Genomic DNA, 22,865 nt, shown 5'->3' on the forward strand with positions numbered 1-22,865 from the left:
ACTTGACAAATTTGTAGGTATTTTTTTAATTGGTAGTTATAATCAGCATTTTATAACCAAATTGCTTCTCTACCCAAATTTGAGCATCCATAATTGCAATAAACAATGCAAACATTTTCCTAACTCAATGGTTTGAGAGAGAGAGAGAGAGAGAGAGAGAGAGAGAGAGAGAGAGAGAGAGAGAGAGAGAGAGAGAGAGAGAGAGAGAGAGAGAGAGAGAGAGAGAGAGAGAAGAGATAGAAAAGAAATGGATATAGAGAGAGAGTACTGGACCTTTCATGCTTCTTCTGTTCTTATGCCATTTGCGTGTGCTCTATACTTCTAATTTACCAAAACACCCCTTCTCTTTGTGATCATGCCACGTGGAATAGAATGGAGATGGAGTTGGTGAATCTTGATCCTGCTTGATGAAAAAAGCCTATTTATGTTTATTAATTTAGAAAATAAGCTTTAAGCTTAGACTTGATTATTAAACGACCCAAGCTTAAATATGGTAATATGTTTGTGAACAAGCTCGTGAACGTAAAAATTCGATTTAACTATATATAATATTATATTTTATGACAAAATTTAGGTACAGTTATTAAGGACCTTAAGTATTGTTTTTTAGGTTTTTCTCCTAAAATTTATCCATGCATTTAATAAAAACACACTTTTATACTATGAGTTTTATGCTAAAAATTCATCCAAACATGTAAAGCTTTCTCTTAAGGACTTGAACTCCGATCTTTACCCTACACTCTACAAGCATTTTATACTTAGGGAATGACTATCAAGGCGTGTAGTAGTAAGATTTTATTTAAAAAGCTAACCAGTTGACCATTTTTTTCAGATTCATTTAAGTGAATGTTTGATCTGAGAACATCTTATTTAGTTTTTTTTAAGGTCGAGTTTAAAAAGTTGCATAGAAGGTAAAAGTACTCTTCTCTCCTCATGCTGCCCCCTCAGACCTCGCCCCTTTGCTCATGGCTTAAACACTGTCCAGGGGTGTAGCCAGAAATTTCCACATGGGGGGGCCGGATTATACATTCATATGTTAGCCATTATTTTATAAATATTTTATATATATATATATATATATATATATAAAATTATCAAATTAAAAAAATATAATATTTCTAAACTCAAATGAATATATAAAAACTATTTATTTTGCTACAAAATATTTTAATGAAGAATTAAGCATCTCTCATCAAAGTTATGCTTGAAAATGATCTTTCATTGAATAAAATCATCCATTATCATCTCCTTAATCTTTAATAAAATGGTAAAAAATTTAATCTAGAAAAAATCATATAATTTTACGTTAATTAATAATCCCTCTAATGTATGGCTTTCACTTCCTATGTTTAACTATTCCTTTAAGCACAATAAAAAAAATTATCTTTAGTCTTAATTAACCATAACAGACAATTGAAAATTTAAGCTAATAAAAAATATATTTTTAATGCTATGTATAGCATACGTATTTATTAAAATCATTAAACATAACTTGAGAAGATTCTACTGGAAAAGGGAAATCTTAGAAAAATATATATCTTCTCTCTACAACAAGCCCAAATTATCTTCTATGACAAATCACTATTGGAACAACATATTTGGCACCAAAGTTCAACGCAAAAGAAAACAAATCAATTTTGAAAAAAAAAATGATATACGATGATGATAATGAGAGAAAATTATATCCAATTTAAAAGAAAAAAAAATTATGAATATGATGAAGAGAAGTAAAGGGTGAAGTTTAAAGATTAAAAAGAAGAACAAAAAAAAAAAAAAAAAAAAAAACCTCACCAAAGCCCAGTACACGTTTTAGTAGGTTGCTGCATGGGCTATTAAGAAGAAAAAAAAAAGTTGAGAGGTGTTACGTCCACAATATTTTTACAACAAATCATAGGTAGTTAGTTGTTACTGGTTCAAATTTGAACCTAACATTAATATTACTTTTTTACTCCAACAATAATAACCAGTAACAACCTGCCACTTATAATTTGTTGTAAAAATATTATAAAAATATTATGGACATATTATTTCTCAAAAAAATTTAATGTCGCATAATCCACGTTTTCAAACTTGCACACATAGGTTAGACAAAAGTTAAAATGTAAGAAACCCAAGTGACATTTAAGTGCATAATGAAAAAGTTGAGTTTTTAAAAAGTGCATAATGAAAAAGTGTTTTTTCAAAAAGCTGAGTGTTTGGTAAAAGCTGTTAAAAAGTGCATTTTGAAAAAACTGAGTGTTTGGCTAGCACTTATAAAAGTTGCAGTTTGAAGGGTAAATTACCAAAAAAGACAATGTAGATATAAGAGAGTTTATTTCATACTTAAATCAACTACTTCATATACTTAAATCAATTTTTCTCTTTCTAAATTTTTTTTCTCTCGTCAATATTAGCTAATAATAATTTACCACTTAAGATTTATTGTGAAAATATTGTAATAATTGATACTGATTTTAATTTGAACGTACTATTACAATTATTTTTTTCTCTTTCTACTATAATTATTTTTTTCTCACCAATATTAGTTAATAATAACTTACCACTTAAAATTTATTGTGAAAATATTGTGATAAAAATTGATATTGATTTTAATTTAAACGTACTATTAAAATTATTTTTTTCTATTTCTAAAAAATTTATTTTTTTCTCACCAATATTAGCTAATAATAACCTATCACTTCAAATTTATTATGAAAATATTGTGATAGCATTTCCTTTTTTTTTTTTTTTTTTTTGCCTTTTTCTTTCCCTCTTTTTTTCTCCTCCATACACGTACCCTTAAGTTTTTTTTTTTCCCTCTTTTTTTCCAGTCCACACACGTAGCCTTCCCTTTTCTACTTATCCTTCTTTCCCCTGTTCCTCCAGCGCAGAACTCTTTTCTTTTATTTATTTATTTATTTATTTATTTTCTTCTCTTCCTTTCTCTCTTTTCATTCTGCAGAGTTTTTTTTTTTTTTTTTTTTCCTTCTTCTTCCTTTCTCTCTTTTCATTCCACAGAGCTCTTTCCTTTTTTTTTTTTTTTTTTTCTTCTTCCTTTCTCTCTTTTCATTCCGCTGAGCTTTTTTTTTTTTTTTTACCACTTCGTCTGCAATGAGAGTCACTGTGCGTGAGACTCTGAAGGTGAGAGTCACTGTGCTTAGTGTTTTGTTGATCAAATCTCTACCTTCAAAATTTATTTCTCAGATCAACAAAGTCTCATAAATTTCTCTGATCAAAATTTAGTTCTCAAATCAGAAAGTCTCAGAGAGATGAGATGAGAGGAATGAGGGGCAGCTGCACAATGGGTAATTCGGTAATTTTAGGATGAGCCAACGGATAGCTAGAAAACGCCTGTGGACTTTTTTTGTTTATGGACCTCCAGACCTCCATAAGTGTTTTGGGCGTTTTTGCTTGGCTCAAAACGCAACTTTTACTTAAAAGTTACGTTTTTGCTTCACCAAACACTCAAAGAAGTCCAGCTTTTAAGTAAAGCTGCGTTTCAGCCCCTAAAAGCCCAACCAAACGGGCACTTAGGCAGAATTTAAACAATTTAAAAGTAAAGTCCATACTTTGGGGGCCACCTATTATATTTTGGAGGGCCCAACTATTACCCAACCAATGCTTCAGGCTACATTATAGAAATATTTTGAACTTTGGGTGGCCCCCCACCCAACAACGTGCCTCCGCCCCCGTCGCTGTCCACTATCTCATCTTAGCCAAACCCTTCATCTCTTCTCTCTTTCTCTCTCTGTTCATAGTCTCTGCCGCCTCAAGTCTTGGCCTCTAAAGCCTGGTACGTTTTTAATCTGTGTTTTTTTGCAAATAGCTGCTGATAATGAATGTTTGCATTAATGGAACCGAGAAAATTTAGGTGGTTAGAAAAATCTGCATTCAACATTCGACAAAAGGGTATATACCTTTTGGGGTTTAAGAGTGTTTTGGGCATTGGGTTTTCTCCAACATGCATGTTTGATTAGTGATACTATGAACTATAGTTTTGGTTTGCAGCTGTGGATTACTATGTTGTTTTTTCTCTCAAAACTTAAAAAAGGAAATATCAATTCTTGGGGGTGTGCCTCTCTTTTGTTTTTCATGAGTATGATACTATGATCTCCCTCATTGTTGTGCCATTAGCTCAGGTAATTTCTTTTCTTGGTATTATTTATCTCTTCTTTTAAAGTGAACTCCACATGCTTGACGAAATGTCTGAGTTGAATTTTATGGATAAAATTTTATATTGGTTGGATAAAGATCTTGCATTGGGTTCAGGTTCTATCTGCAGATAGCCATTTGAATGATGGGAATATAAGGTGTTTCTCCTCTTGAAAGCCCGTTTAGTAGGTGAGGAGGAAGTTTGCCTAGGATGGACTGTTGTAACAGTAGATGATTAACAGGTTGTGGGATGTAATGATAGTGTTGGGCTATTAGGGAAACACCTCTTTTGGAACTTAAAAAGCTTTAAGCAATGGGTTTTATTTATGTTATTTTTAGCCCCAGCAAGTAGTGGTTATTATATCATCTCCCCTATAAATAGGATTAAGCTTCAATTTGGGTTGGTGGTTTATATGATAGTGTAGACATAATAGCATGTTCCTCTTCCATTTATCTCATGTTCACTTTGTTTTTTCCTTTACCATTTTTAAACTTACAATTCTCTATCTTAAATGGGGTTCACATTTTCTTCTCTGGAATCAAACTTGCAGTGTTGGGTGGGAAATGAAAATTTTGAGAATCAGGTCCAACAGATGCAAGACCCAAAATAAGGTTTGCTCTAAACTTTCTTTTGCAATTTTTAAATTAAATATGGCCTCTTATTTGAAGATATGAGAGTTGAAACTTTCTTCCTATAAACTAGTTTCCTGAGTGCCACCACATTCATTTGTCATTCATCAATTATCATAATCTTAGTTCACATATTGCAGTAAGAGGACATAATGTCTTCTAGATTTACTCTGCTGGGCTTATATTCATTAACTAATTTGAAGAAGTATTTCGTCCATTTCTGTATCATTACCACTTTATCCTTGCACATAATTATGATGATTTGAATCTTTTTAACTAATCTCATATAAAAAGAATTGTTCAAAGTGCCTACATGTAAGAACTTTTGGAGTTACATATATAAAAAAAAAAAAAAAAAGTAAGAACTTTTGGAGTCACAATTGGTTAGGTAGATGTCATGGGCTTAATTTTAAGAAGTCACTATATTAAGAGCAGTTATATATTTATACTATGTAGTAAATCTTTTGTCTTCTAAAATTATTAGTACTTATCAAAGCAAGTGTAAGAGCACTTTTAGAGTAATAGATTTATCTATATATGAATTGCATTCATGTAGCCCAATTTTTTTGTTATCATTTTCAAGTTCATGGTACCTTCAAGTAAATAAATAGTTATAATATTTATTTAACTATCTTATGCATCACACGGGTTAGCTACTAGTGTATATATATAGACCTGAGGTTTATCACCAATTTATTCCTATCTGTGATGTTGTTTTTTTGGTTTTTGGGCTCATAAAATGTGATGGACCGTAATAAGCAAGTGGGTTTGATTTTCATATCAAACTTGAGTTGGACTTGGGTTTGTGAACATGAAGTTCTTTTGTCCATATTACAGGTATTCTGAAGAGAGAGAGAGAGGCCACTAGGAGCAGAGGCTAAGAGGCAGTGTTGGTAGCCAGCGACCAGAGTGAGTAGACTCATCCATAGCTGTTGGCGTAATCACATTTTGAAATTGGAACTCAAGATTTTGAAGTAGTAAATAGTTTAGCTTGAGACACAGAGATCTCAGACATGGTGGGGCTTATTGGGAGACTCTGGAATTTACAATATAAGAGTATAGTGAAAGAAGCATCAGGAAAAACCCTTGCAGTGGCAAAGTTCTTCTGCATCCTTCACGTCACCAACACTTACCTCTGCACCTTTGCCCTCGTATAACATTTTCCCTTAAACTTTACAAAACAACATGTTTTAGAAAGAAATGATAATAAATGAGTGGTTGCAGGCCTATGGTCCCAGCATGATCCCGACCTTCAATCTAACCGGTGATATGTTCCTGGCAGAGCGACTCTCCATCAAATTTGGCAAAGTGGGCCCTGGGGATATTGTTCTCTTACGCTCTCCTGAGTCTCCTCGAAAAGTCATGGTAAAGCGCTTGTTGGGATTGGAGTCTCATTCTGTCACCTATGTTGTTGACCCCCATGAACAGTGATAGATGTGACACTATCGTGGTATCTATTATCATTCATCAATTTAACTTTGTTTTTTTTGGAATTGGGTTTTGTTGCTAAAGCTTATAGTTATAGACTGTGCTTTGTTATAGCTATTATTAATGTTGTCATAGGTTCCAAAGGGACATGTTTGGGTAGAGGGAGACAACATCTATAATTCCAGAGATTCAAGGCAATTTGGTCCTGTTCCTTATAGCCTCCTTGAAGGCAAAGTATTCTGTAAGGTGACTACAGTTCTTTCTTTAGCCCATTTAATGTTGTATTTTGATGCTTTTAATTGTACTGTCCTTGTCCCAGCCAAAAAACAAAAAGGAGGGTATAATTTAAGTTATTTTTATGTTAAGAAATTCTGTTCTTTTGGCAATGAAAAGTATGGTAATTGCCTTTATTTTTCTCTCAATTTAATTTTGGGGCATATTGAAATTGATGCTCAATTAAGTTCCTGTGAGTGCATTTGGTTTTGTTGTCAAAGATAATGTGATTGGATGTATATTTTTTTGCATTGGTTTCTGATGAATTTACTAGGCTTAAATCATATGAGAGACCTAAGAATATATTTCATTCTGAAATTATAGTTGGTAGAACTAGCATATACGTTAATTAAATGGAAACTATGAAGATATAACTTAGCATTGAAGAATGTTTGGATAGGCGGGCTTAAAGACAGAAAATAGAAGTCAAAGTAGAAGTGAAGAACTTCTAACAAATTGGTAACCAATTAATACCTGTATTGTGTGTTTGGGGTTAGAGGATTTGGAAAGGGAATTTGAGGGAAAGCCGGAATTTGGGGAATGGAATTTTATAATTCGTTCATTTCGCTTGATGAATGAATAAGGTGCAAATTAATGCGGGGGAATATACATGGGGTTTGTGAGTGACAAATTCTAGGTTTAAATCCAATCAAAATAGGCGTAATTTGATAGATTCACTGGATGTGGGATTTTCTTTTGAGCACGCCTAGTCCAGATTGCCTTCAAGCATAACCAGCCCAGCTATCTTATCTGTGGTGATCCTAACCATCCTATCTTTGTTTATCCCTTGTTCTGAATGGGTAAAATTTGTAAAAAGATTGTTGTCTGGTTCTTTGTTCTTGATAATCATTTTATCATTTTCAATCGATAGCAATCCTTGTACAATTTCAATTTTCAATTGCTATATATGGATTGCTAAGCTATCAAGAAAAGTTCAGAGTAGCTAGATAAAGTCTAAAGATGGATGAGAGGCAATGCAAGACATATGTAGGAAAAACATACATGCTGTCCTGTCATGAATTCCATGTAGCTTTAGAAGTTCACCAACTCAAGACAAGATGGAGGAAAGGCTTCTACGATGAGGAAGCATCAACTGAAAGAAAGATTTATGCAGTCAATTCAACATAGTTGAGATTCCACATAAAATGCACTTGTCTACACTCTACGCAGTATCCATATGAAGTGCATGGTAAATCATTGCATTCGGTACAAGAGAATTTGATATGATCGAATAACACCGATAAGATCTTATAGCTCTTTTTATGCTCATGGTTTAACAATTATAATGCTAATGTTCTAATTGGCTGGTTCACCTTAATGAAAATCAGTGAAATTGTCAAAGTCTGGGTTTCTAAAGTCCTAAGCCTTGGAGGATGATTGCATAAAGTTGAAAGCCAGTTGCAAAAGCCATTGGTTATAACCTTTAATTGAAGTCCTGAAAGTCTGGACAGCTAATAAAACATTTGTTATTATTATTCTTATTATCACCAACATTTGAGTGGGTGATTGAAACTGTTATGAAGATGTAGATCAGGTTCATGTCATGACCTCTAGGACTTTAATGTCACTGGTTGGTGTTTGATATTTGACCCTACATAATTATCATCCTGAAAATATCAGTGTCATCTGTTAAATTTTATCATTGCTAAGTTATAGATATGTGCGCATTTGTATGTAGATATGGCCTCCTAAAGAATTTGGATCACTGATGAAGAGTGGAATGAAGGATCCAGATTTATAAGGTACTTTTCTTGAGAATTTATACTCTTAATGTTCCATTTGGGTGTACATTTCCCTAACCTTGATTTGTCATTGCTCATGTGCTAATTTTTGAGACCTTATGTAAAGAAAAAGGGAAAACCCATTTTATATGCTTTTTCATAGTACACTTATTCCCTCTTTTTATAATAGTTTGAGTGGTCTTGCGCCCATGGCACAAGTAATATAAATTCTATTTTAGATTTATTGATTTTATCTCTCTTCATTTGTAAGGTTCGTGTAATTCTCTAGGGGAACTTTGTGTGCACACTCATGCATGATGTTTGTCTGCTAATATAATGGAATATTATTACTTATAAAAAGAAAAGCACTTAATTGCTATATATCCTAATTCAAATGGTACTCAATTTGCCTTTGCCATATAATACTTAACTCCTTGTTTCACAAAGTGGCCAAACTTTCTTTTTGTGAATAGCACATTGTGTCGGTTTGGGTTTTAATATATTCATGGTTAGAGTAGAGTGAAGTGTGTGAGAGAAAGAAAAGAGATTAGGATATCTTAATTATGTTACCTTATTAATTATATGAATTATGTGAAGCATATCTAAATAAAGTTGGATGTCTGGAATTATTAGATATATAAACTTCCGATAAAAAACAACCACACATATTTAAAACTTGCTGAGGACTGTAAATAGACTCTGACATTCTGACTTTCGAGGACAATGATTCTCATCACAACGTCTAAAGATAATGGCTGCATCATCTTCCCAGTGGTCATACTGAAAAGCCTTGCCCCGTTTAAACTTTTTATTGCTCATGTCATTAGGAAATATTAAAAAGTGAAAACGGAAATGAAATTATTTGTTGGCTCTGGGCTTTTGGTCAAAACTCCCTGCTTTTTAAATTCAAAGAAGAGCTTATGTGGTTTCTCACTCTGATTTGTTGCTCTTTCATTGCTCTTATCTTGTTCAGGCTTTGTGGTGGATGCTATTTAGCTTTCCAATACTAATAACAAGTTACCTTTGGTGTCTTTTCCTGGACATATGTCCTAATTTGCTGACACTAACAAAGTAAGAACTTCTACAGTTCAATCAACCGTCTCTCTGTGTTATAGAGCTTTTTTTCCTCCTATGATATTCAATATCTTTCGGGCTTAAATATTTGATTCAAACCTCAATTTTGCAATATTTTGTGTACATTACCTAATGATTCATTTGCTGTTTTTTTTTCTTATTTTAATTCCAATTAATCCTATGAATTGCAACCTTGTGAATTTTTAATTTTTTTTGGGTCGGGCTCTTTTGGTGGCTAAGATGTGTGGATGGAAACCGAAAAGTGATTGGAAAAAAAAAAAGGTTTTGGGGAGGTCTATCTAGAAATTTGTTGTGTTGGTTTTGATTTGAGCATGTATTAGAGAGAGAGAGAGAGAGAGAACTGATCAGCAATATCGTTTTTTAATGTCCTGACAATGGAAGATACCTCAATAGGGAAAATTGCTACTTTAAAACCATGGGTAAGCAATTTAACTGTTATGTAATGTGGTTCAGTATCATAGATCCAATGTGTGGGCTTGTGATACCAAAAAATGCTGTTTTTTTTGGTACCATAGTTCTGTATCAAACTGACAAATTTGTGGGTATTTTTTTTTAGTTGGTAGTTATAATCAGCATTTTGTAGTCAAATTGCTTCTCTGCCAAAATTTGAGTATCTATAATTGTAATAAACAATTCAAACATCCCCTCAAAATTCTTTGATTGGGGTATAATTTTTTGGCTACCAACAGGCTTCACATATTAATAACAAGTCTTGAGATTGTTAAATAATGGGGAAAACAGTGTCAAATATTCTTTTTTTTTTTAGGGGTGCTTTTGTCTTAAAAGCCCCAACCTTGGAAGAAGACTCACTTTTACTTAAAATGCATGTAACACAGTGATAGCTATATGTTGTAGTAGTTATTATTTCTGATGAAGAATTCAACAAATTTTTATCCTAAATTTGGTTTGAAAAGTCATATTCTAGTGTTATGTTTACCTTTGGCCATATATGCCACCACATATTTTGCATTGGTTCTATCTCATTTGTCAGTTCTGGCTTTCCTTTTGCCCTTGAATGACCCTGAACAGAACCTCTTTTCAATGTTGTATTCATGGGTTCTCAGGACATCTCAGCTATTTCTCCTGAGCTTGCCCCCTTTATTTTTATTGCCCATCATCTTGACCTTGTTCATGTTCACCTACTGTAAAGGGGGTATAGAAGGGGGGGTGGTTCTGCTGTTGGGGTTTGTGGGGGAGGGGTTTAGGCCCCTTTAATTTGCCAGATTGATGGTCTAACATGGCAATATGCACAAGACTTGCTACCAAGTGCAATACCCAAATTGGATGAGTAGTTTAGACAAAAAAAGAAAAAAAAAGGGCCCAATTATAGTCATCTGAAAATATTGTTGGAAATGGAATGAAGAAGACCATGATTTACACTTCATGTGGAGAAACAATGGCATGGGGTTTACTTACAGTTTTGGAAATATGAGTTTGTAAACCATTCTAGGAATCAAAACAAAGGAAGAGAAGAATTAAGAATAGCTTCAGTGCTCATAATTTTGGAAATTTGTTTCTGTGGAAAGTGGAACTTTTTGATAGATATTCTTTAGCCCATCTTGTTCGTCGGTAACCTCTTTCAACAGGGGAAGCATTGAAATTTCTTCCTTGACATCTCTCTTTTCAGCCTTGGACTCAGAATCATCAAGGCAGTGCTGATAGAAATATGAAATAAAGCCCCAAATAGCTAACACCATGGAAATCGCCTTTACCCCATCCATTTTGTCATGGAAGAAGATTACGGCTAGAACTGGAATAACAGGCAAACCCAACACGCTTATGACATTGGAGAACAGGGAAGACACTTCATGTATCAAGCCTACTGCGCCAATATTGAAAATCTGCCAAGCTATAGCTGTCCAAATCAAAGTACTGACATAAACAAACTTCCCCAGTTCAAACTCGTCCATCTCTCTCTTTAGACCTTTCCACTCTCCGCTAGCAAAGAGCCCCACCAGTGTAGCACAAGTTGCTATCAGTGACTGATAGATTATCATTTCCAAAATCACTGTAAATGTTTCTCTTCTTAAAATCTTATGGAAGGAGAGCTCTGTAAGGGAAAGCATCAATCCGTATCCAGCAGATGCACCAACAGTGCAAGAGAGTCCAATTTCATAATTCACATTAGAGTTGCCAGTGAGGTTTGTAGAATTGGTTTGAAATACCAACAGGGCAGAGGAGATGGTGAGAAGGACGAGAGAATTAATTATAAAAGGAGTAAACTTCTGGGAATTTATAAGGAAGGAGAAGAAAGCATTGAAGGTCAACTGGGATGCGCAAATAAGTGCAAAAGTAGATACTGGAAGGTGCAAGAGCCCAACTGAATACATCATGCTGTTTGCTGCCTGAAGTACACCTAAAGAGACATATATCAAAGCAAGGATTAAGGCGGAGAGCTCATTCCTGTGGATACTGTTCGAAGTAGGCTTTTCAGGTGGAGAGATGTAGTAGTAAGGAATGATGATTGGGAATCCTGCAACTTGCACTAGTGTTGCTATCCATTTGCTCTTTCCCCCTTTGTCATAGTAGAGTCTTCCCAAGAGTATAGCTGCTGACTGGCCAGAGAGGACAAAGAGTGTAAAGATGGTCATTCGGAGCCACTGCATTAAGGTTCTGGGTTGGGAGATTGTTGATTGGTTGGTGGCATTGATATGACCAGGTGAGTTTGCTTCTTCAGCTTCTTGAACTGGTAAGAACATGTAAAGGGATTAGTAGAGGAGAAACTTTGCTATCTTATGAATTCCTTTTTAATTTTGATGTGTATTGCTTTCCAACTAATTAGTTTGTCAACAAGCATTATTTTTTAGCAGCATCAATAAACACACTCAATCTATGCTATTAATAGGGTCCTTTTTATTCTGAAAAATTGAGGGTCTTCCACTGAAGTGTATTGTGCTTTCTTAGTTAACTCTTTATGTTTTGTACTTTTCTGGCTCCCTGATCTTTATCAAAAGATTCAAAACTAGTGATGTACAATTTACAAAATATAAACTATTTTATAACATTTCATGTTTCTCTGTTCCCAATTTTTTGCTCTCTCTAGTTATTAGTTAGGGACGGGCACCAACTCGACCCAATGCCTTGGGTGGGTTTTTTCGTGTGTTGATAATTGGGTTGTGTTCTAAAACTTTTTCAAAACTTGGTTTGGGTCAGGTTTGGTTTGGCAAAATATTTGACCCAAGTAACTTGGCCAAACTCATGCAATTAATAGTTTATAAAACATATATGTATTTTAGGTTATTTTTTTAATTCATTTGGATTTTGGAAATTGGTTTGGTTTTTAGAGTTGTCATGAGTTGAGTTAGATATTTCTCAAATTGAGAAAGTAGAATTAGATTTGAAAAATACTCGAAACCCAGCCCACCCATGCACAGCCCCCCAAATTATATGTGCTTTTACTAAGAAGCATGAAGCACGAGCAGGGCTTGTAAAAGAAATGCTGATTTTGAAACAATAGAGTACTAATTACTAAACTACTAATAACGAGTGTCTACATCTATACGTAGAGTGAATATTCAAACTAAAATTGATTAAATATTACTTTGAAATTCCTACGTTAGTAAAGAAGCACATTAGTAAATACCTTTTACCTTTTATGAAAAAAATTATCTGCTGATTTTTCTCTCTTGATCTACCACTCCCCAAAAACTATTTTTACATTTTTATTATTAATTTTTTGGTATAGTTTATGTTACTTAAAACTTTGATAATTTGTATTTAGAATGCCAATATGATTGTGAGACTGTCCTAGTAAGCATTGTGTTTCTAGAAAGGAATTTAGAACTCCCAAGATTTGCTATGACAGCAGGATTGTGTCATCAGCTCATCACATAGACTAGATTTCCTACTGTTGAGACTAGAGAGTTTGCACTTCCTGTATAAATTATTTCTTGACGGGTAATGACTATCATACACAGTGTGTACGTATATACCATGCAACAAGGGCTGAAATCGTGTTTAAAAATTTAAAAATTGTATTTTACATTTCACGATCTCAATGGGGTGTCTATGGCAGTGTGTGATAAGCTGTGTGCACCAAGATTTACCGTTACTTACATTGTGAGTTGATTAATGTGTTACAATGCTATACTGCTATACAGTTTTGATTCATATCCATCAACTGCTATACTTCCTATTTCAAACTAAGAGAGATCTACGAAAAGCTTTTGTACTAAAATCATTTTAATTTTTCTTCCTTATAATTTGGAGGGGAACAAAAACAGAAGGGAAAAAAGAAAGAATATACAGATGGACTGGAATATTTAGCCAAAAGAACAAAAAAGAAAAGAAGAATATACAGGCTAGCTGCTTTTCTTCTCTAATCTTTGGATACAGAAATTTGACTTACCCGTGACTTGGAGTTGCAGATTTTGAGCTTGCCCCATGTTGAGAGAGAGAGAGAGAGAGCCTTTTTGCACAAATAAATTGAAACAGGGAGAGAGAGAGAGAGAGCCTTTTTGCACAAATAAATTGAAACATGCACTTGAACTGCATGCAATTTATGGTGTAACGGTTGTCCAACTCCAGTGATGTTAGGTCTTATTCCATAATTAACACGTTGCATCATTTTAAACATTTATAGCTTCTCAACAATTGAAAAATAATATGGGCTCAATCACAATCATGATCCAATATCATGATAGATGTGGTTTAATTCGATGATTTATATTTCTTGGTATGAGTTTTTAAGTTGTATGGATTTCATTTTATTTTACTTTTTTTAAGTAGTACGATAAATATCATTAAACTATGTTGGGATTTTGGCAAAATTATACCATTTTGCAGTAACTTTTTGTAAGTAAATCATCAATGCAATTGCCAATTTCACTTAAAAATTCATAGTTTGCTTGATTTGCTTCAATTGAATATATGCTTCCATTACAGGACTATATGAGAATTAATTTACCCTAGAACTCCCATGATTTGTTTAGATAGGCATGCCTTGTTGAAGATCTTACGCTTTTTAAATGTGGGAAATGAAATTTGAGAGAGAGAGAGAAAGAGAGAGGGAGATCAAGTTTATACACTTGAAAACTTAGCAGGTATATGGATTGCATGCAACATGCATGGTGGGTGATACCGATGGGTTTCCAGTAACTATAATAGTATAATGTGCAGTTTTATTCCATAACTAACACGTTATTGCACATTTAAAACATTTTCTTTTTGATAATATTTGAAATGGTTATATCATATGAATGGTGTCACCATATCATTTGAATCATGTTAGCCTTTATTATTAATAGTTATAATAAGTGGGTAGGGGAATTTGTATCCTAATTCTCCTTATTAATAAATCAGATTAGGTAATGCCACTAAACTACAAAGTGAACAATTACACAATAAATTAGGAAGAAGAATGAGAGATATGGTAGAGATAAGTCTTACTAGAGTATCTGCTTGACTAATACTACTTAGCCATTCCATACGAGTAGAAAGATTCGAAAATCTTCTTTTGTAGAAAATTAGCCTTACATTGATCTTAAGCCTATCTTATGCATTAATAATTGTAGTCAAAATAAAGCAAACCTTATTCATGATCCATTAACCTCTTGTAGTGAGGAGGCATTGGAAGCTTCATTTTTATTTCTATCTTCAAGCTTGGACTTAAGATCATCAAGGTACTGCTGATAGACATACGAAACAAAACCCCAAATAGCCAAAACCATGGAGATCACCTTAATTCCACCCATTTTTTCATGGAAAAAGATCACAGCTAGAACCGGAACAATAGGCAAACCCAAAACACTTATGGCATTGGAGAATAAGGAAGACACCTCAAAAATCAAACCTACACAACCTACAGCAAAAACATCCCACATTAAAGCTGTCCAAACCAAAGTCATGATATAGGATACTTTTCCTAGTTCAAACTCCTCCATCTCTGTTTTTAAACCTTTCCACTCTCCACTACCAAAAAGTCCCACCAAAGCACCTAAGGTTGCAACCAGAGACTGATAGATTATCAAGTCCATGACCGCTGTAAATGTCTCCTTTTTTAGAACATTTTTGAAGGCGACCTGTGTGAGTGAAAGCACCAAACCATATCCAGCAGATGCACCAATAGTGCATATTAACCCAATTACATACTTTCCTTTAGAAACTTTGGAAGAATCTGAAGAAGGGTTTGTTTCAAAAACTAGGAGGATGGAGGATATAGTGAGAAGGACTAGAGAATTGACTATCAAAGGAGTGAACTTTTGTGAGTTAAGGAAGAAGGAGAAAAAAGCATTGAAGGCCAACTGTGATGCACAAATGAGAGAGTAAGTAGATACAGGAAGGTACATTAGCCCACTTGAATACAAGAAGCAATCTGCAACAAGAAGTAGACCAAGTGATACATAAACTGATACAAGTACCAAGGTGGATGGTGGCTTAGGGTGGATAGTGGTGGCAGTACTGTTTGTTTTGAGTTTTTTGAGTGATGGGATGAAATAGTAGGGAAGAAGGACAGGGAAGCCTATGAGTTGCACAGCCGTTCCCAACCATTTGCTCTTTCCACCTTTGTCATAATATAATCTCCCCAAGAGTAATGATATTGACTGGCCAGAGAGGAGAAAGAGTATGTACATGGTTATTCGGAGCCACCATCCATAATTTCTAGGCTGAGTGGTTGTTGATTGGCTGGTGACATTTGTATGCTCTGTTGTTGAGTTTGCTTCTTTGGGTTCCAACTGAGCTGCTAAGATCATATTGAAAGGACAATTATAGTTGGAAAAAGATATCAAGTGTTAAAAAATGGCATCTTTTATTATTATTATTATTATTATTATTATTATTATTATTATTATTATTTATTTATTTTTAGTTTATTTTGGTAAACCACATTTTAAAAAAAAAAAAAAATTGATCCCCTCTTTTAAAAGATAGCATATGGAACTATAGGTATACATAATACTCCTCTCACATAAAGGTTAGATCCACCCACCATTATGTGAAATGAAAATTACATGACATCTTTTTTCGTTTTCTAGAGTACTACAACAAATAAATAACCTCCAAAACAATCCCAACGCACAAATTAATTGGCATAATATCAGCATTTTTTTATATTTTTAAATGAATTTTGTGCAGAGTAAAATTTATATACAATATCTTAAGTGTAGTACACTAGGTTCTCTAATTGAATTAAAACACTTGGTTTATATATATATCTATATATATATATATATATATATATATATATTTAATACTCCTCAAAAAATATAACACTATTTATGTCTTATTGGTCAAAACAACTAGATGTATGAATTTAATTGGAGAATCTAATATAGTGTGTATAATTTTACAATTTTTAAAAAGGTCTTTCATCCAAGCTTTAATAACCAAGATTTAAAAAACATAATCGAACTGGCCAGTTTGACCAGTTCAATCAAGAACCGGCCACTGATCTGGTCCAGTAAAATTGCCCATAATCGGCTAGAATAAGTCAACGATCGGAAAAAATTGGTCAAAAATCGGGAACCCGGTGCCAAACCGACTCATTTAATGGTTCGTTTTTTAAAACCATGTTAATAACACACTTTATTTTTTCTAACCAGAAATGATATATAGTTCTTGATTTCCCTTTCTATTTTTTTTTTATCCTTTTTCTTAATAATGGTTAGAGAGTACGATCATTTTTTTTCAACATTTAATAATGAAAGTTATACAAATAATATTACGTTGTCATATCCTATATGGCACTTAATTCCAAATCTAAAAAACATAAAATGTTAGGGAAAAATGTTATATATATAACTTTGAGAATGAAAAAATGATAAATTGATGACTATGACAAGAGAAAAATCTTATTTCTTTGAGAAAATGCAAAAACCAATCATTTTGATACAAAAATAGTGCATTCAATTAGGCTTTATGGAAAATACTTAATATTATATTTTACTCACTAGATAATTTTCAAATTATAAATTTTTATCTGCTCTCTTTATAATATCAAGATCCAAACATACAAACATATATATTTATAATTTTAATTCTTATAACTAAATTTAGTAATTCAACTAGGAAAAATATAAATAAAACTGAAAACAATATATGTACTTTCAAACCCAAAGTTTTAGCATTTTGTAGTCAAGAAAACAAAATTATTCATAAGAGTGATCCAAATAAAATTTTCTTTTGAAAATTAATTTCAGAAAGAAAGAGTGAAGACATAGGGGTGAGACTTGAGAGCTCTTGTCTCTATCAGTATCGTAGGTAGATTGAAGACCTAAAGGAACTGGTAGTCTATTAACAAGTTAACAACACTTTAATTATGTTAATTGAAGGCTTCAAAATTGTAGCACCACATATATTTAGGTATCTATTATCTAAAAAGGTCTTTTAACCTATATATATATAAACTAAAAATGTTTTTTTATGATTGGGCCATGAGTGTAAGATATTTGGTAATTTGCATTTTTGGGTTCTCTATGGGACAACTTAATTTTTAAGAGAGAATTAACTAAAAATGTTTATTTTTTTATGATTGGGCCATGAGTGTAAGGTATTTGGTAATATGCATTTTTGGGTTCTCTATGGGCCAACTTAATTTTTAAGAGAGAATTAGATATCATTTTTGGAAGGCTAAACTTCAAGTTTTAAATAAATATACTATAAAATAATTTAACTATATAAATTGTTCAAAAAAAATCCTTGTGGCCAAGGCCATGATCCACTTGGCCTCAATATACTTCCTTCCCTGCCTAGGATGCTTCTTCACTTAGCATAGGTGGCATCTTCATCGCTATGAATATAGATAATAGGCATGCATAATATATATATATATATATATATATATATATATATATATATATATATATATATATATAATTACATCCTGGAGATATTCTATTATAGAAATGCGATTTTTCTGACAGAATTCTGTCAATATAAGAGAAAATAACCATATATTGTTCTTTAAGACAAGGATTTCTTCAAAGATGATGTATCATGTTCAAGTTCAATTATTTTATTGCTGGACAGTTCTTAAAATATCTATCAGTTACTATCATAGCAGCAGTAAGTTCAGAATTACAGAAACAAACTTCTTTACCAAAATCAAATTAAATATCTCTCTATCCCTTGTAACTTTGACTACTGCAAGGCCAAAATTTTTATGGTTTAACTGACACCTCCCTATACAATTCATGCTCTAGAGGGAAAAAAGTTAAAATTGTGGGATTAAAATTGTAACTATCTTTAAAAAATGAAAATAAAAAAAAAACTTCTTAAAAACTACAAACTACAAACAATAAACTTCTTGCTCTTTGGTAATAAATTTATGAAAATATGACTTACTCATGATATGGAGCTGAAGTTCTTGAGCTTCTTTCATGTCAAATTTGAATGAGTTCAAAGATGTTCCAGAGAGATAGAGTTGGGGAGAGAGAGTGTGTGTACACAATAAGTGAATCATGTACATTTATAACTTGTATTCTGGCAATAAATGGGTGTCGCGGTCCCATAAACAATAATGGTCACCGTTTCTTCTTATCATTTCAGAGATATTCAAGGGAGAACCAAGTGCATCCAAGTCATTGGAGCAAAGCGGTGGGGATATATTCGAAAATATTAAAATCTTTTTTTGTTGATGTCAAATTGAGTTGCCATAGCCCCACTAAATGTTTGTATGGCTATCAATTTCCTATAAAAATCACTATTAAGTTGTCCTATTAAGACTATAATGATTTTTTTTTGTTTGTTGCTTCTTGTTTTCTGTCCGATTATGGGAATGACTTGTTAATTATCATCTTGTGGGAAGTGATTAAAAGAGAGAGGAAAAAGAAGAGATTTAATTTAAACTAATTAATAACCTTCACTTCTTCATGTTCATGACAGAGTAAGTGTTACTGGTTCCAAATATTTAGTAATTTGGCATCCTAAAAAGTTATTTTATCTTTTTTACCACCTCATTTTACAAAACACTCAACATTAGTGATTTTATTTTAGCATTCAACACAATAAAATAATATAAACAACATAATAAAATAATATATCTACTACAATAAACAACTACCACGACTAATACAATAAAATAATATATCTTTTAATAAAATGTTAGGTTTGCTCCACTGATGCAGTCCACTAATGCTATATTTTGATGGTAAATTTAACATTTTAGCAAAATGTATACACCAATACAAAATATGCTGTGAGTTGTTATTTAACTAGATTTCATAAGGGTCACATTGGTCAATTACTTGCAATGGCTAGCTCAACCAATTTCTAAAGAGTAGGTGAGAATATTCAAAGCAAAAAGATATATATATATATATATATATATATATAGATATAAACTTTATGGGATAGCAATACCTGCTTTGTCTCTAGTACGAAGCAATAGTGCCATATCATATATATATATTTTATATATAGGCGTTGTCTGGTGGGTTCCACGTGTCAAGGTGACTCTATGGATTTTTTTTTTGAAACTGACTGTATGGATTTTCAGAGTATATTGGCTAGAGGGATATCATCTGTTGTTCTTTCTTGTGCCTGTTTCTCTTAATCGACGAGGAGAATTCAGTTCTTAATTTCATAAATGTGCATGGTTTGTAAGTGGATTTATGTGCATAATGTGATCTCAAAGTACAAATATATCCATGCGGACCATGCCTACATACAGCACTTCTAACAAAACAAAACCTATGACAGCTTTTTTGTTCCCTAAATGTCACGTACAAAATTCCTACATGCTTTTCTTCTTTTTTTTCTTTTTCTTTTATTATTATTATTTTTTTTTTGGGTTAGCATATTGAAAACCTCAAAGCTCTAATAACAAGGCACGCAAAAGTATAATTTAACCATGTGATGAAAAGAAAGTTTAGAAACACAAAAAAAAAAAAAAAATATATATATATATATATATATCACAACATTTTTACAATTTTTATTTTAAATTGCCGTAGAATTGTCACCTAAAAAGTTACAAAAATATTGTAACAGTTTGTTCTATCTATAGAATAAATCTGTGATGAATTAAAGAAATCAAGAAATGAAGGGAAATAAGGGTGAAAAATATCATGATTCAAAGCTCTATTGATCCAAGGCACTTCCTCAGGAATAAAATTTCAGTGGTGAAATTGATAGTAAAAATGACTCTAATTGAACCAAAGAGAAGCCCTCAGTGATGTACTAATATGTCCTCCCAATAGTTGAGTAAAAAAATGCCATAAAAAAGACAAGTAGAAAAAGCAGCATTGCTTGGAAACAAAACAAAACGAGAAGGGCCAAAGAAGATTTGAGTCAAAGACAAAGTGCAGAATCTAGGCTCAAGCGGCCAAGTTTGAGACTTTGAGGTTAGCTTGGCCTCATCATCAAAGCCCTTTCCACAAGGACAAACTGGATGATGTGTACAAGTTTTACAACATGTGTTTTAGCAATTATATGCCTTCTTCCAACAATAGCCAACAAGATGAAGACAATTCATTTCCTTTCAAAGTATTTTTTTTAACCCCTTGATTTAATTTTCAGTTGACACTTCAACAGTTCAACGTTCAACGCTCATTTTATGAAATTTATGGTCACATCACTACTCACTCACTAGTGTTAATAATGGGCTAGATTGACCACAAATTAAGAAAACTGAGTTGTCAATTTCAATATGATGTGTTTCACACTACCCATAGTCATGATTTTAGTATCATGAGGATATAAGCATTTGATATTTAAAAAATATCATATTTTACTATTTCAAAAACTACTTTATCTAGAGTGATTATCAAGAGCAGACGTCATAGGTTAATTTTTTTTTAAAAAAAATTACTTTTTCTATTATACTATACTATTTTACAATACATTTAATATTTCAAATTTTATTTTACCATACAATATATTAAAATAATATAACCCAATACCCAAATAAAACCTAATACTCAAATAAAAATCCAAAACCCAAATAAAATATTATTTATAAAAAATACCATCTTGCTACGGTACCATCATAAAAGTAGGATGATATTGTAGCTCAATGGTAAAATTTTTTAGAATTGAAAGTGTGGATAATGCAAGATTTATGGGGTTTGATGCTAAATTTTAACATATTTGATGTTTTAGCATGCCAGATACTGATGCTAAGTGTGGATTAGGACTTATTTAGTTGCAATTTGGTAAGAGATTTATAATAACGTTGTTGTTTTGTCAAAATATGTGTAGGTAAAAAATTATGAAAATACGTGTAATATTGTTAAGTACTTAAATTTTTATTTAAACAACAGTAACAAACACCCCTTTAAAGTTTTGAACTACTAGAGAGAGGGCTGCCTTTGGATCTTCACTTGGATGGGTCCCACAACTTTAGTAGGTATAAAAAATTTCTCTGAGTCAATCACATGCCAAAGACTAGATGAGGTTTCTAAGCTGGTTGCTCCTTTTAGTCATTTTCATTTATAAAAGACAAAAATATTGCCGACTTTTGACAATTTGCTACAACTATTGGCAACCTATACCTATTTAGGGTTTGATAATATGCTCACGGTGCTAAAAAGTAAACCAAAACCAAAAATGCTCACAAGCGGCATTAAAAGTGTGAAGCATCAAACTGCCATGCTTTTGGTCCCCAAGGAAAACAAACTTCCCAGCTTTCTTTAATTTCTTACTGGACTAACAATTAAAAATATGAAACTAACGTCACAAACTCGATATTAATAAAAGGATTGTGTTGCACGAATATACCAAAGAATCGCTCACAATTAAATTTTCCAATTGAATACATACACCAAGTTCGTGAATCCTCCACTCATGTAATGAGACAAATTGACAATGTCGCATTACTAATGAATATTGAATTTCATTGATGCCAGAAAATGAATCTATATCACAGGAACCTATATTTTCTTTTTAATGACTGAACAAAATGGAGAAATTTTGATATGTGACAATCTGCAATACTACAAAAAAATTTCTTTGGTATCATGTGCTGCCCTCTGCCACATTCTCAATGCATGCCCACCTCCAATTTTCTACTGTGATGCAGCAATGAGGGCGACTTTCCTCGGCACTATTGGAACATTTGCTTTAAAAGCTAAATTTGCAAGCAACATCTTCCAAATTCCCCTTATTTTACTCCCGCCTATATGTTTTGTGCACCCAACAAGAGATATCTATGCAACTCTTTTCAAGTCAAGATTCGTCAGGCCTGTAATAGTAAATTGTATTGCTAATCATCACATACAAGTAACTAAAAAAGAAGGAAAAAAAAAAAGGGCTCAAAGATCCCCTTTTTTTATTCTCTCTTAACACGTGTGTGCATATATAATATATTAGAATCAAAGCTCTTCATGAATCCAAACTATGAAAGTTCACTCTCAATAACAATTAAGTGGCAGAAAGGCACGTACCGGTTAATGAGGGATCTGAACGAGAACGAATGCGATGAAATACACACACACACAAATGGCTGCCCCAGCAACAAAATTAGAAAACAACCGTCTGTTGTCTTTTGTGGGTATAAAAAATGTCTTCAGTGTATTGGTTAATTCAAAAAGGCGATGAGATATCTGCATAAGCAAATTTAGAGAGCAACGTGTTAGTACTGAGTGGCTTTCACAAAATCAGAGGGTAAAGAAGAAATATGCTTACTATGACATATGTGGCAGAAGTGAG

The 22,865-nt window shown here is 32.8% G+C and overlaps 2 protein-coding genes and 1 pseudogene across 3 annotated transcripts; 1 reads left to right on the forward strand and 2 right to left on the reverse strand.

The window, feature by feature from the left end:
* Positions 1-3,625: 3,625 nt before the first annotated feature.
* On the forward strand, positions 3,626-9,461 carry LOC142636229 (mitochondrial ATP-independent inner membrane protease subunit 1a-like; annotated as a pseudogene).
* Positions 9,435-13,724, reverse strand: LOC142636228 (putative purine permease 10). Its single transcript, XM_075810372.1, has 2 exons — positions 13,627-13,724; positions 9,435-11,964 (listed from the first exon to the last, which is right to left on the reverse strand). Exons 1-2 carry the CDS (start codon positions 13,661-13,663, stop codon positions 10,766-10,768), a joined length of 1,236 nt encoding a protein of 411 aa, XP_075666487.1. The 5' UTR covers positions 13,664-13,724; the 3' UTR covers positions 9,435-10,765.
* A 984-nt stretch (positions 13,725-14,708) lies between these two features.
* Positions 14,709-18,761, reverse strand: LOC142636227 (putative purine permease 10). 2 transcript variants are annotated; one of them, XM_075810370.1, is made up of 2 exons: positions 18,561-18,761; positions 14,709-15,960 (listed from the first exon to the last, which is right to left on the reverse strand). In XM_075810370.1, the coding sequence occupies exons 1-2, from the start codon at positions 18,682-18,684 to the stop codon at positions 14,813-14,815; spliced, it is 1,272 nt and encodes a 423-aa protein (XP_075666485.1). In that variant the 5' UTR covers positions 18,685-18,761; the 3' UTR covers positions 14,709-14,812. The 2 variants fall into 2 exon arrangements, with proteins under 2 accessions (XP_075666485.1, XP_075666486.1); XM_075810371.1 differs by having other exon boundaries at positions 14,709-15,957; positions 18,561-18,733.
* Positions 18,762-22,865: the final 4,104 nt, after the last annotated feature.

This window comes from Castanea sativa, chromosome 5 (genome assembly GCF_040712315.1).
Source record: "Castanea sativa cultivar Marrone di Chiusa Pesio chromosome 5, ASM4071231v1".
Classification (NCBI taxonomy): Eukaryota; Viridiplantae; Streptophyta; class Magnoliopsida; order Fagales; family Fagaceae; genus Castanea; species Castanea sativa.

Bases quoted from the DNA above. Each gene is read 5' to 3' on its own strand.
- LOC142636228 (XM_075810372.1), bottom strand. From the start codon at position 13,663: ATGGGGCAAGCTCAAAATCTGCAACTCCAAGTCACGG. The intron at 11,965-13,626 runs GTAAGTCAAATT...TGTTCTTACCAG, and splicing joins TCTGCAACTCCAAGTCACGG to TTCAAGAAGCTGAAGAAGCA.
- LOC142636227 (XM_075810370.1), bottom strand. From the start codon at position 18,684: ATGTACATGATTCACTTATTGTGTACACACACTCTCTCTCCCCAACTC. The intron at 15,961-18,560 runs GTAAGTCATATT...ATATGATCTTAG, and splicing joins ACTTCAGCTCCATATCATGA to CAGCTCAGTTGGAACCCAAA.